Source organism: Syngnathus acus, chromosome 3 (assembly GCF_901709675.1).
Source record: "Syngnathus acus chromosome 3, fSynAcu1.2, whole genome shotgun sequence".
Taxonomy (NCBI): domain Eukaryota; kingdom Metazoa; phylum Chordata; class Actinopteri; order Syngnathiformes; family Syngnathidae; genus Syngnathus; species Syngnathus acus.
In genome coordinates this window covers 17,001,442-17,016,652 of record NC_051089.1, presented here as the reverse complement: position 1 = coordinate 17,016,652, position 15,211 = coordinate 17,001,442, and the positions used below count along the sequence as shown (strand labels likewise).

At 38.4% G+C, this 15,211-nt stretch overlaps 1 protein-coding gene across 3 annotated transcripts; it reads right to left on the bottom strand.

Moving 5' to 3' along the window:
• Window positions 1-356: 356 nt before the first annotated feature.
• On the bottom strand, window positions 357-14,551 carry LOC119120711 (CUB and zona pellucida-like domain-containing protein 1). Of its 3 annotated transcripts, none has more exons than XM_037247855.1 (14): window positions 14,385-14,551; window positions 11,904-12,100; window positions 10,063-10,200; window positions 9,874-9,988; window positions 9,527-9,713; window positions 6,536-6,677; window positions 6,246-6,401; window positions 6,120-6,175; window positions 5,608-5,655; window positions 3,848-4,023; window positions 3,321-3,721; window positions 3,104-3,200; window positions 1,423-1,717; window positions 357-1,339 (listed from the first exon to the last, which is right to left on the bottom strand). In XM_037247855.1, the coding sequence occupies exons 1-14, from the start codon at window positions 14,505-14,507 to the stop codon at window positions 1,161-1,163; spliced, it is 2,310 nt and encodes a 769-aa protein (XP_037103750.1). In that variant the 5' UTR covers window positions 14,508-14,551; the 3' UTR covers window positions 357-1,160. The 3 variants fall into 3 exon arrangements, with proteins under 3 accessions (XP_037103750.1, XP_037103751.1, XP_037103754.1); XM_037247856.1 differs by having other exon boundaries at window positions 14,475-14,535; XM_037247859.1 differs by lacking the exon at window positions 11,904-12,100 and having other exon boundaries at window positions 14,385-14,534.
• Window positions 14,552-15,211: the final 660 nt, after the last annotated feature.

Below are 15,211 nucleotides of genomic sequence, written 5' to 3'. Positions count from 1 at the left end.
CACCATACAATCAGGGCTGGCACTTAGCATAGGCAAATCTGGCGTCGCCCGGGGCATCAACTGCTGGAGAGGGCGCCAAATTGTTGTTTTAAAAAAACCCGCTTGTTATTGACACACACATTTTTGATTAGATGCATCACGATTCAAACATGGATGAATCAGAACCGATCCATAAATGTCCAGTTTTGTGATTTAAATAATATCCAATATTTGCGTAGGCTTGATTGTGTGAACATGACCTCACAAATCAAGCAAACGCTTCATGTTAGCAACTGAGAACTCACATGGTTGACGTGAATAGTGGTATTAAAAAAGAAAGAAAGGGAAAAGCACACTGAAACAAAATTTTGTTTTTGTGTATCATTGTCAGTTTTAATCTGTATGCAGTCAAGATGATTTATGTTCACATGCAGCTTTGTTTAGTGCTTCATCTTTTACACACAAAAATAATCAATTTTCTGAATACTCGGATCGCAGGTCTACTGGAGCCTATCCCAGCGGCTTTTGGACGGTAGGCGGGGTACACCCTGAACTAGTCGCCGGCCAATCACAGGGAACACAGACAAAACAATCCTCACTCACACCTACGGGCAATTTGGAGTGGTCAATCAGCCTATGCATGTTTTTGGAATGTGGGAGGTAACCAGAGCACCCGGAGAAAACCCACGTAGGCATGGGGAGAACATGCAAACTCCACAATGGAAAGCCGGAATCAAACCCGCACCTCTGAACTGTGAGACGGACGTGCTAACCAGTGCCCCACCATCTGTTCGGCATTAGTACTGCATTAGGCTCCACTTTTTGCCATGCCTAATTCTTACATGGTGTGTCCACAATTTACATCTGCTTTTTTTTTTTTTTAATGCATACACTTGACGTTTGACTTCTCCAACATATTTGGCAGCAGTAAGCAAGCAGAATTAAGTTGCTGATGTATGACGTTTGACATCTTTCTTTTCCACACAGAAATAATCAAATGAACTCTTTAAATCCTTTCACTGTGCTCTATATTTACATTTTCTTCATTTGGCTTTTTTTTTTAAATACAAAGCAGGCATAAAGTTAAGCAACAGGATCTATTAAAAATAGAGGCACATGATTTGAGTTATAGCCCACTTATAAAGATTTGTATCAATTTAAAAGGTTGGTTAGTTAGTACATTAAGAAACCAGAAGAAGCTTCTGGTCCTCTCTATTGCGCTTTTCTATGTAATAGGCAACCACCACAGCCGACACTACCACAGACAAGTACGCACTACCAAGTACCAGAGTGCTGATGTTGGTGCTGAGCATCTCCTTGATTTCCATCCATACTCTGCATAATTTGGTCCCGCCAGAAACTGGTAGAAGACATGAATGCAGATGTTAGATCATTCTGTAATAAGCTAGGAACAAAAGTGGGTTCTACAATATATGTTGGCACCTGGCATAGGAGCATCACTCTTTTTCATATTATCTACATAGTCCATGTCGTCATTCTTTCTCACATCCACTTGAATAATCTCAGCTTTCTTCATCTCACTGTTATCGTGGTGTACAGTTCCACTGGGAACTGCCTTACTGACAAACTGAAAAGGACCCTGAGTCAGGGACTGGGTGGAGGTCTGCATGCCCACTGCTCTTCTGCGCCTGCGAAACTGCTCGTTCAGACAACCCATGGCACATCTGGAGAGGGGATCGTTCACGTCGCACATGAGGACCTTGCAGGTGATGTAGACCTGTAAGAAGGTGGGGGGGTTGAGCATATTTGGGCATAAGAGGTTTCCGCTGGACAGTGACAATAACATTGACTCATGTAATGAATTAAGGTAACCTAAATATTAGACACAGATCTCTTTAATGCAGTACACTGACAAAGTATGTCCCACGGGTCACATACAGTCTGCTCAAATTTTCAATCCAACACACTGAGCTTTTACATTGTCAAAAGTCCTGGAATGTGTGTTGCATTAATTCAGTTTTCCCTAAAACTGGTTGGTTACTATGTGGTTTTATCCAGTTCTCAGTTATATTAGTTGATTGATATATCATAAATATTGTTATAAAAAACAATCAGTGAAACATACACATTTATCATTTTAAATGTATTTTTTTAACAACTACCGTATTGGCCCGAATATAAGATGACCCTGATTATAAGCCGACACCCTCTTTTTCAAGACTCAAGTTTGAAAAAATACTTTTTGAACACCAAATTTAATTTTTATACAGAAAATAATTACAGTACATCTTAAATGATTATAACAATATATTTGAGAGAAAAAGCATGTTATTTTGCCTCATTCAAATCATGCAAAAACTGTCCATCACATCTTAATATCTGAACATTTAAATATGTAAACTAAGTGCAATCACATTTGTAAATGAATGGCTTCTGGTTTTTGAAATGTAAATAAACCAATTGTAAACGAATGGCTTCTGGTTTTTGAAATGTAAATAAACCAATCTACTGTGATAAAACAACAAAATTGCAATAAATGTATTAACCATAAACGTGAAGTCTAACTGTAACTGTAGTCTTGAAACAAATCTGAATAAGGAAAAACATTGCAATAAAATAATGCAAACTGGTTTAAACTTGAGAGTAGCTGAGATCTCTCTTCTTCGTGACCTGGGGAGTTAAGTTCAGCATTCGCTTTAAAGATATCTGGCGCCATCTAGCGTTGTGAATGGGTATAATGTTTAGACCCCAAATGTAAGACGACCCCCACTTTTTTCACTTCTTATTTCAATGCAAAAAACACCGTCTTATATTCGGGCCAATACGGTATATGAAATAATAAAATCGCAATGTAGAATACAACAGATCTTATAAGGACGTAGCATTTAATAGATACTATAGTATTTTAGCATTCAATCAGACCCACAAACAGAGGAATATGCCACCATTAAAAAACAGACACATGCTAGTATGTCTGAATCAGAAGTGCATTATGCAAATATGTGTCCAACTAACCTGTTAACAGATTTATACTGAACCAGCATGATAGCATCAAATAAAAATGCCAATGAATTATTGATATTCTGATTGTGGAAATTGCATTGTATATGTAGCAGGAAAAGCAGTTAAATGAGCGATAGGAAGAAATATATAGTTTGGTCACCTGATCATGGTCGCCGTCAAATCTGAAAGCTTGAAAATCCAAGTGGTATGACAAATTATCAACCATTGTGACTCTTAATGACTGATCCTTAACACACCTGTGAGAAAAACAAATATCAAACATGTCTGATGCTGCGTTTAGAAAAATGGTCTACACCAGAATTGATGTACAACATCTGCGATTCTTTCTGTTTTCAGGAGATTATGTCAGGACTCACCCGTCCTTGATGAGGTCATAGAGGTCATCATTGTCAGGGCGGTTATCCGGCGTGGCTGTACATGAGTCCAGGAACAAACTTACATTTGCTAGTTCTGTTTCTGCCTTAAGGCCCAAATAAATGTTTTGAAGAAACTCGACCTGTACTGGATAAGCAGTAGGCTGCACCTGATTTGTGAAGTTGCCATCTGTATAAACATCAAATGAATAGCTAAAACTGTCGAATCTGGAGTCGCTGAAAATATAATCCGACTTTTCAACATTATAATTTGAGGAGATGCTGGCTCTTTTGGGGAACTGGCAAGAGAACCAAATCTTCACCGCCTTTCTTCGGATTACAATTTTCAATGGATCATGTACGGCTTGGATCTGATTCTTGAAAAAAATATAGTTTTCTTTATCCTGTTTTAAAGAGAAAATGAACAGATGTCAAACTGACAGATGAGAAAAAACAGGCAACAATTCACATGTGCTATCGTTGCAAAAATAATCAATGGAAAAATATGTCGGGGAAAAAAAAGTAATTACCTCAATTGTTGTGCCACAGTTGCTGAACAACACTGAGCCAATGATGTGAGTGGCATTATAAGTGACCAAGCATGACGGGTCGTTCAAAGAGAGAGAGTTCACATCCACACCAGGCAATGTCGATCTCTCAATAGCAACCATCATTTGGTTGGCTGTGCATGTCACAACTGTTTTACCTGTTATCACATTTCATAACAAAATAAACCAATAAATAAAAGATCACTTCAAACTGTAGAGGAGTATTCAAAAGTCTGTGGTACTATGTGTATTGACGGCCGGACAAACAGATAGACAGACACTATAAATTGTCCATAGGTGTGACTGTGAATGATTGTTGGCGACCCGTTTAGGGTATATCCCGCCTACAACCCGGAGTCAGCTGGATGGACTCCAGCACACCCGCAACCCGTGAGGATTAAGTGGTTCAGAAATGGATGGTTGGATCAATTTTGGCCCCAATGCTGAACCTTGGGAACACCGCACACAATGTCCAATGAAAGTGAGTTAAACACAACCAGCTACACTCACTGCTGCCTTTTTGTTAAATAACTACAGCCAAGTACAAAGTACTTTGTATTTTTCTGTTTATCTTTCTATCAACTAATAGAAGTTTTGGTCAATCTCCACATAGCGCAATTATTTATTTATTTATTTATTCATTTTCAAATTATTTATCCAGCTCAACCTGAGGTTCTCAAAACTCTTTATACTAAAAACCATCTAAAAAAAAAAAAGAGGCTCTGTAAGTACCACCATTATGATTCATGACCAGCATTGAAATACAGAAGCGTGATAGTCACAAATATTCATCAAAGATGAGGTAGATGTTTCATTTGATATTATTGTAAGTCACTGGAACAGTTTGGACATTACCATTTTGCTCAAATATAGGAAAATAAAACATTCACTTAAATAAGGATTCAATCAAACACAAAATATAGATATTTTTTACCTAAATATTTAAAAGGAAACAGTTCTACAGACTTAGCTTGCAACCATCACATGCGCTGTGATTGGTTTTACTCAAGCCGAGAGCAAATGATGTTGTTTCCAGTAGACAGCAAGTGACAAAATATGTTTTACAGGTGTTATATATATAATGAAGTTATCCAATTAAATATGATCTTTTCACAGCTGAAAATCTCTAAATAAGTAAAGTATCCCATAAAGTATGCACTGTTAATGGCTCAACAAATGTGCAATTTTTGGGTCCAATGCCAGTGAATTCAACCTTGCTGATATCAATGTGTTGCTGATATCGATTTGAATCATGATATCATGATTACTAAATTTGTTTGACCTCCATTACAACTCCTAATGTGTCCAGGTATTGTATACTGTAACAGAAAGTAGACTATTCTTCACAACAAATATTCTTTATGATTAGGATATCAAACATCCTACCTTTACCATGTTAAAAATTGAATCCACAATGCTCGTCTTATTCAGGGTCGCATGGACTACAACCTGTTCTGGTCGCCAGTTAATCATGGGGCCAATATAGAGATCATTCACACTCGCATTTACACCAGCACAGCGATGGACTTAAACCCACACTGTCTGCACCCTAACAAATGGGTTAACTAGTAAACCGTCAGTGATTCTTAAGTTTAAATGTTTATGTTAAAATTGTGGTGCGCCGTGCACATTTGCTTCACAATCTGCCTCCTGTGTGGAGTTTGCATATGGTCCCCATGTTTGCATTCTCGGACAACTTGAGTATTTCAAAAAACAAACGAAGGTTTAAATGAAAACTGTACCCGTGGGCGTGAATGATGTCGATGCCTCATCCTTGCTGTGAGAAAAGTCTGAAAAATATACAGTATTATTAACAAATCTGATGTGCTGTAAAAAATAAGGGTGTGAGACACAGACTTTAAATATGCTATTAACTGGATTATGTTGTGGGGCTTCTTTCAATCACATATTTTGGGGATGGGGGGGCACATTTTTAGCATTATGTATGAGTGGAACAACTAGCATGCAGACTGGACTGCAACTACAACTGAAGAGAGTGAGAGAGTCATACCAAATTAAAAACATTTAAAATAATCCCTGAAAGTATATTTTAGCTTTAATTGTATTTAGTTTTAGCTAGTTTAATGAAAGTAAACTGTAGTTTGTAAGTTTTTGTTTTTTTAAAGTTGTCTTGGTTTTATTTAATTTCATTAATGGTAATGATTTTCAGGTTTAGTTCGTTATTTCCTTAATTTTTGTTAAGCATAATACAACAATAAAATATATAAAAATGCAATAATTAGGATGAACAAACCATTGAAGGACTTTGGCTTGCTCACCATGACAACAACACACCTCATCTCTGATTGGCTGAAATACAAAACAGATTCTTATCAACAACAACAAAATAATCAAACCTCATCAATATCACAAAACTCACCATTCATTTGTTTCTGCAGTGAAGCAGATTGGCGAAACTCTGTACTCATCACTATACTGTGGTGTCCAGGTTAAGGTCAGCTCAGCTTTTCCATATTCATCATCACTGAACTCTTTTTTCATGTTGTGGGGGCCACTGACCTGAAAGCCATTTATACTTCGAGAAAACAGACAGGAACAAAAAAAAAAAAACGGGAATTATCTCTGAATGTGTTGGAAGCTTAGGTGTATATCTCAGTTATGTCAGAAATGTTTTGGAGATAATTAGTGATAAATGGAAGAAAGACCTACGTTGCACGATAGGCCTGTGCTTTGGCATAAAGAATCAGTTTGTCACCAACTGTGGCATGAAACACATAACCATGTTTGGGTGTTGGGTCCAAGAACTTGGGTTGCACATGACCAAGTTCACAATTTGGCAGTGATGGGAGGACTGAAACAAAGACAGAATTGCTGAGACACAGAAAAACAATAAATTACTGGATGCTAATTTATCAATAGATGACACCCAACACTTTCCAAAAATGCAGCCAGTCATTTTGGGAGAGCACCACAAGTGAACATTAAGTTAAAACTGAAAACATTGGATGTTACCAGAGGTGGGTGTTCCATCCCATGGACAGAATTCTCCATCTGTCTGGCAGTGACGGATACCCAAGAATGAGAGTTTAAAAAAAAAGAAAAACGATGGACTAAGCTTGGATGCAAGTAGGCTTTTGTTCATCTGCATAATCGTATAAGAAACAGAAACGCGCTGTGTAATCTGGCAATACACATACATTCAGACACTACAATGCAGAGTGGGCTGGCTCCTAGTTACACCCGCTCGGAATCCTGGTTAAACCCATAAACCATTTTAAACTGAAAAACTTTTTTAAGTTTGTTTTAAGTTGCAAATGTGAAACTAAATGTGAATATTTTCATTATTTATTTGACGCATCAACATCAGAACAGCTGTACGTATATGAACACAAGTTGCGGAGACAGCTTTGAGAATCTGGTGTGTGTGGTTCTGCAGGCGCGGTGTGATGTCACAATGTGAGGAACTGGTCATTGTAGATACAGTAATCCCTTGTTTATCGCGGATAATTGGTTCCAAAAACCACCCGCGATAAATGAAATCCGCGAAGTACGGTCACCAACAATTAGTACTGGGCAGGCTAACAAGTTAGCGGAAAGATGATAATTCACGATCGTGCTAACACGCGAAAATGGACTTCTAAAGGAATGTAAACGAACATTTAGAGCAATACTCCATTGTCCTAAAGCAGGGGTGTCCAAACTACGGCCCGCGGGCCAACTGCGGCCCGCGGTCCAGTTTTTATTGGCCCGCAGCAAATTCTGAAAACATAATTGAATATGGCCCCCACAAGAAGTTGAGCTCAACTCTGTTGCACTTCTCGGTTTCAACACTAGATGGAGCCGGCCACACAAATGAAATCAAGCGAAGAAAAACTTTTACCGCGAGTCCCCAGAAATGACTGCACCGAAGAAACGCAAAATAGCAAGTGAGTGTAGAATATTTTAAACACGGGAAAATGAGTATTTCTTCAAAGAAATCAACAGAAAGTGTGTCTGTTTGATTTGTACTGAAGATGTTGCTGTGATGAAAGAGTATAATGTCCGCGCATTTACTCCCGGGAGCCGTGTCAGAAAGCTCGGTGCACACTCACAAGTGCGTGTGCGTACTCAGTAGTACGTAGTAATCTCATCTATCAGTGCCGAATTTCGAGTGTCGGCTGTGACGTCAATATTCTCGTAATTCGCGCGCTGAGTTTTCAGATACAGTTTTACGCTAATGCCACCCACAAACCTTCCCCTGGAATCCTTCCATTAAAATGAGTGGCTCGAAGAAAAGAAAGGTGGATACTGAGTGCCGAATGTTAAAAAAGAGTGGACAATTTGGCTCGACCTACGTGTGTGAGAAGACGTTCAGCCACATGAATGTCAACAAAGCCCGTCACAGATCTAGGTTAACGGACCGACACCTCGGCTCTATCCTAAGAATTACCACAACAAATTTTACTCCAGACCATGATGCACTAGCAAAAAAGGGAAACCAACAATACTATTGATTTCTTTATTACTTTATTTAGATGTATTCTTTCACTGATTCTTCAAGATGATGAATTTGGTCAGAATGTTTGCCATTGGATGTGATTTCGCCTCATTAGATAAACATATTTCATAAATCTAACCTGCAGGCGCTGAAGTGATGGAAAATGCTATTCATCATAAAAGTGTCGTATTTAATAAGAATCACTGATAGTAGTTTTTTGGTGAAATATTTTTTTAATGCTGTTAATAAATGCATTTGTTTTCAAAAAGCTTTTTTTTAATATCCATGCTTTCGTATCTACTAAAAGTAAAAACCTTTTATGCAATGACCTTTACATGTCATTTATATTACTTCACACAAACACTACATCCATCTGCTCCTGGTTCGGCCCCCCGGTCAAAATTTAGAACCCAATTCGGCCCGCAAGTCAAAAAGTTTGGCCACCCCTGTCCTAAAGGTTATACACGTTTCCTCAATTTAGAAGTTTCATTTTGACTTTTAAATGTTTTTTTTAATTTGGAAAAAAAATCCGCGATGTAGTGAAGCCACGATAAACGAAACGCGAAGTAGCGAGGGCCTATGCGCGCTGTGAGCCAATCTGAAGCGACGTTGGAAGGGCAGCCATTTTGAGACAGGGCTAGTCGATCATTCATAACATTCAATTGTGCACAGGCTTTAAAAATAACTCTAGAATGCTCAACACAACCGATTTCCGTTTTTTTCTTTTTTAATTGGGAGTGAAATATTCCGTCTGATTCATAGCCACGTTACTAAGATTTGTAATAAACCAATTTGTCAAGAATTCAGTTACAAGTCATCCAATTTACTGCCGACTACAGCAAAGCGCACCAGAGCAGTCCTCTTTTCTAAGATGGCCGGTGACCAGTAGCTACACTGACACCGCCGCCTTAAGCCATCAGGCCTTTCCTATTCAAATCTGTGCCGTTCATTTTCTTGATTAGGTCAGGGCTGTTAATTGGATAGGAGGAATGAGCAGGAAATGCTCCAAGATTGGTAGCAGAAAATGGGTGTTATGGTGAGCAATTAGCATTTTAACGTGACTAAAAGCTTCAAAAAGTTGATTTAGCATGATTATGGCTCCTTCAAGTCAGAATTTGTGTTTTTAAACTGAAGAACTTCATAAAATTAGCTCTCTGTCCAGCTGTCCTTTGTGCATCATATGTAAACACTTAACAATTGTAGAATATAAAAAAATCACTTACTTTCTAGTAAGAACTGCAGTTTTAGCTTGCAAAGAGGTGATGCGTTTTCATCTGCCTTCTCCCAGTATGTCGATGTTCCATTTGCATAGGACAAACTGATTCTTTGTGTGGGGAAATCCATAAGCATTATTTCAAATACGTAGACACCATCCCTGACATGCCCTGTCTTTTCTAGTGTGCAAGTATTCTGGGTAAACAAAAAGTGAAACAGTGGAGATCATAACGAGGCATGTTATATAATTCTTTGTATTCTGAATTTAGAGATCTACAGTCGACCCCCACATACTAGAGGTTTGGCACACGCAGATTCATAAATTCACAGATGAGTAACAGTATTCAGGAATTACCTCATTTAGAGAAATGTTATGAACTGCCGTATCTGCTGTCAAGTGACACTTCACATGATCTCCATCTGGATCATATGCTAAAAGATGAATATTTGAAAAACAGTTCTGGGGCACCCTGCATAAAGACAAACATAATTCATCCATCCGTCCGTCCCCTGACAACTAATGCCTTAGGAACCATGTCTTTACCTTAGTGATGACACTGTAGTAGTTACGGGACAGTTGTTAAGGGCTTCAGTGTCCGATCGTGTTCTAAGGTCCAAATGTGCATGGGCTGTCCAATTAGTTTTCATGTCATTGTTTGTTGCCCAGCAGCAACCTGTGTTACTGTAAATAAGCATTGTGATTAAACAGCACATTTTCAACATGGTGCTATTGTATTGCGAGACCGATGACGGTCAGAAGTGGCCATCGTCCGTCCATCCCTCAGTTTTCATCCCTGACCCATGTGGGCCGAGCCCGTTCCTCTAACACATCACACGCAGGCGCCGCACATGCAACCACGCAGCCAAATTAAGAAAAAAATAAAATAAAAACAACACCCACAGTGGTGATCGGTGTCAAAACAATGTCATTGACGATCGTGGGACTAAAGTGTATACGATTTGGCTGCGTGTCCTGTGTGTGACAGTAAATACGTTCTCAACTGCGTTTGGCTGACTCGGACTGACTGGACGAGACTGATATAGGGAGGGAAATTCAGGAAAGGAGGACGCTGCCCACCTCTGATGACGGTGACTCAAATGAAAGAGAATGACAATCCAAAATGACCAGATATGATTTGAATGTCACCCAGCAATCAAATTAAAAGCTGCCTCAATTTATACTGTTAGCAAACCTGTTACACACAAAGTGAAAAAAGTATAAGTCCAATAAAGGTTGGTCCAAAATTATTTGTGCACAGCAACGCACAGCAGGTTAACATACAAATAGGTAATTGTCATTTTTGTCACGTGCTATGTTGATATAATTATGACAATTGCTTTTACAGCGAATAATTGGACAGGCTATGATATGTTAAATCAAAGGCTTTAAATTGTAATTATTGTACAATTTTCTGTATTAAAGCTGTTATATAGCACGTAATCTTACATAAAATGAATATAAACCTGGTAAGCCCCCATACAAATACAGAAAATATAAAATTGAAGTAGTATATATATATAAAATATAACAAATAGGTTTTCATTTAAGACAGGGATTTTCAACCAGTGGTCCGTGGCCCTCCAGTCGTCCGTGACGGCATTGCACGGGGTCCGCGAAATTGGAAATAAAAAATGAGTGTACATTTTTTTTCAAATAAAATTGATTTATTATTTACACATGATTTACTTTCCAGCTAATTGTGTGACTCATTTTTCTATCCAAATTATGTCAAATGTAGCTGAGATTCCCAAAATTGACATGCAGATGCAAATAAATAGCCTGTATTCCCAAAATTGACATACAGATGCAAATAAATAGCCTGTAATAGATCTATCCGACAGCCATCCATTTTCTGTACCGCTTGTCCACACGGGGTTTGCGGGCGTGTTGGAGCCAATCCCAGGAGTCATCGAGCAGTAGGCGGGGGACACCCTGAACCAGTTGCCAGTCAATCACAGGGCACAAAAGAGACGAACAGCCATCCCACTCAGACTCACACCTAGGGGCAATTTGGAGTGCTCAATCGGCCTACCAAGCATGTTTTTGTGATGTGGGAGAAAACCCACACAGGAGAATATGCAAACTCCACACAGGGAGGGCCAGAGGTGGAATCGAACCCACAACCTCCAAACCGTGACTGCGGACGTGCTAACCAGTGCGCCACCGAGCCACCCCAGATCTATTCTTCTTCGGTGCAAAATAATATTACGCCAAAGCAGTGGTCCCCGAGTGGCTTCTTGATTGTAATGGTGGTCCCTTGGACAAAACCAGTTGAAAACCCCTGATTTAAGATATTTCATGTAATTTATGTCAATGTAAAATGGGGGAGGGGGCTGACAGGCCATCACAAATGATCACGAATCTGAAAGCCTTGGGGCATGTACCTCAGTGAAATATGGGAAGCATTCAATAAGACGTTTGCCAATACAAGTCTGTCAGACTGACACCACCTGCCCCGGCCTGTGTTGTCCTGGTCTGTTTGCATGACAAGACTGTTGATGACGCTTGCACACACCTCACATGTAAATGTTGATGGTTGAACACAGTTGTTTTTGCCATTCTGTCTGTGATGGAAGGCCACCTAGAGTGACAGCATGAATGTTAGAACTTAAGCCTGTTGCTGTTTGTACACAATTTTTGTCAGGTTCTGTTTGTCGAGCCTTAACGAAAACTTGAATATGGACTAGATTTGGTACTGATAAATTGCTCAATTCTTCCATTTATCCATCTTTAGTGCTTATCCTGGTCTGGGTAACATGAACGCTGCACACTATCCTACCTGACTTGAGGTAAGAAGTACTGTACACACTTGATTTATTGTCTCACAGTCACAGGACTGACATATGGAGTCACGCTCTCGTATGCAGACCTACAGTAGATATAAAATGTCTACACTCCACCATCCCAGCTTAAATGCCCCGTTCTTGTGAAATAAAAAGAGACCAAGATAAAAAAAATTCTCAAAAACATTTTTACCAACAATGTAGTCTGTTCAATGCAGTTGAAAAAGCATTTCTGCCACATTTTTGGCTGTGTGACGTCAGTTCCAGCGCAACTGCAAAAATCCTGGCTAATTTGGACAGGTTGTGTGTATTTGAAAACCAATTATGATCGAGTTTCACTGGAAGTGACGCCTTGCAGACAAAAATGCAGCCAGCCTTCAGGGGACACCAGCCTGTGAATTTGGACACAGGCCAAAGGATGACGTTGCAACTGTCGCTACTCAATTCATGTTGTCACGAATGCAGTCAGTCATGAAAATGTCAGGGAGGAGTGCAATTAAGAAACAGACAAAATGTGCATTTCACCTCACAGTGTTTTTTGCAGTCCAACAGTATGTTTCAGGCTTGATGCTGATGTCCTAAATAATTGTTTATATAATCTGTGGCTAATGTAGTAATGTATCAGAGTAATTTGTTGAAATAGTTTTTTTCTCTCAATGATTGTTCTTTATTTTACATTAATGTTGCAGTTGCATAATCAGAGTGATTAATGTAGTAATTAATGAATGTATCAGACTAATTCGTTCAAATAGTTTATTTTTATCTCAATTATTGTTTATTTATTTTACAAATTACATTAATGTTGTATTTGCATTTATTAAAAAAAAAAAAGCAGTGTTTGATGTTTTTATAAACAAAAATATACCAGTAAAAATACCGTCAAGGCACTAGATCGATAAGCAGTACATTTAAAAGTAGTAGTTGTGATAAAATTTTCCCATCTTTAATCCTTAAAGAAATGCCGATTGAAAATAGCGCTGCAGTATTAACATAGTTTATTTTCTCCAATGATTGTTTTTTATTTATTTTACATTAATGTTGTAGTTGCATTCTGAGCAGTGTGAGTTCTAATATTTTTGTTTTGGTGTTTTTATAAACAAAAATATACCAGTAAAAATACCGTCAAGGCACTAGATCAATAAGCAGTACATTTAAAAGTAGTACTTGTGATAAAATCTTGACATGAAACATGAAGCTGCATTTAGTTATGTTGTACACAAATGGAATAAGCTGCATGCAAATGGAACAAGTTGCCATCAGAAGTGAAGTCAGCTCTGAAAGTAAATGTTTTTCAATCTAGGCTAAAAATTAACTTGTTCCCTCATACATTTGATTGCCTTCTAAACATCTTTTAATATTTATTTTTATTTTAGAAACCTACTCTTTTTGTTTTTAAATGTTCTTGTTAATGTATTTTAATGTTGTTAATATATGCCCTTTTAATATTTTTTGTAAGCTGCTACTTATTTATTCTTTCCTTCTGAATGTTGTTAACTGTTGTTTGTAAATGCTTGCAGCAGTGTCTGCTTGTGTGAAGCACACTGAATTGCCTTGTGTATGAAATGTGCTTTGTAACTAAAGTTGCCTTGCCTTGCCTCGAATGTCCTTTTTTTAAAAAAAAGCTGCTCATTTATGTTAAATGAAATCCATGTAAGATTATTCATTTTTCTAAATTAAAATACAATATAATCATGGGATGGCATATCAAAAAGGTTTAAATAATTCATCCAGGTCTCTTTTTAAACCACACATACCTGTCATTTGAGCAGGTGTGTGTCTTATTACATATATCCACTGTATGGGATATTAAGAATAGATCAACTTTACATCGGCATTGTTGAAATCTTAGGGGTGGCAGGAATACTCGGAGAGAACCCAAAAAAACACTAGGAGAAATTGCTCACTCAGACTTGCCCATTTATTGCCCATTGTTGCCTTAAACTCACAAAGCTTAGTTTATCTTAGCAACATAACTGAACTCCTGATTTACCAAAACGGCGCTATTTATCAATTACCACATGTCACACAACCTTAAATCAGAAGACATGAACCATAACATTAGCATAAAGTGGAGTACATTACCTTAATATTTCCATCAGGGTCCTTGTGTGGCTCAATAAAACTAATGCTATCCCCAAGAAAATCTTCAGATAAAGTTAACCCCAGTCCTACTATTAGCATCAGGAGTAGGACACCCACTGCCATGATGCGAAGAATCAGTTCAAAGCTTGCTCAGTCAGTTTAAAAGCTCTGAAGAGGCGTTTCCTTTGGAATCCACCCAACAGGTTGAACCAGATACCAATTGAAATGTTTTTTCCATCTCCCCTAACATGCCATTCTTAATCCCGTTTTGGAATTCTAACCTGAACTTTGGTTCAGGTGTGCAGGAAGCAATAGTAACATGAATTGACCTGGAGTATGAGTCTACTTAGCCAATTTATTGTTTCATTCTCTAGAAAGATGAAGGATGGATGCTAAACCCATGTTAGCACTAGCATGTGAAATACATTTTGAAGTTGAATGTTTCAGACATTTATACAAATGAGGAGTGTTAGGCTACGGATTTTAGTTATTGATCTGACTCCAAATTACGATCAACACTTAACACATGAGTCGTTATGTCCTAATCCACACACTGGTACACCTAACAATTTTGCGAGTTCGTTCTGTCAAAGAGAAGACCAGTAGATCAATTAGGCCAAATTCACCAATTGTTTAATCCTGACAAAGCAAGCTAATATAGGCGCCTGGGTCCCCCGGGTCCCTCACACACTAAAGCTCGTGTGTTCTTGTGACCATCAAGAGACAACATATTCTTCCGGGTTGCCCAGTTTTAAGGAAACACAATATGAATATTCAAGTGTGCAAAATATTGTGTGGTGATTGGTCGATGGTCATCTCCTCCTCGT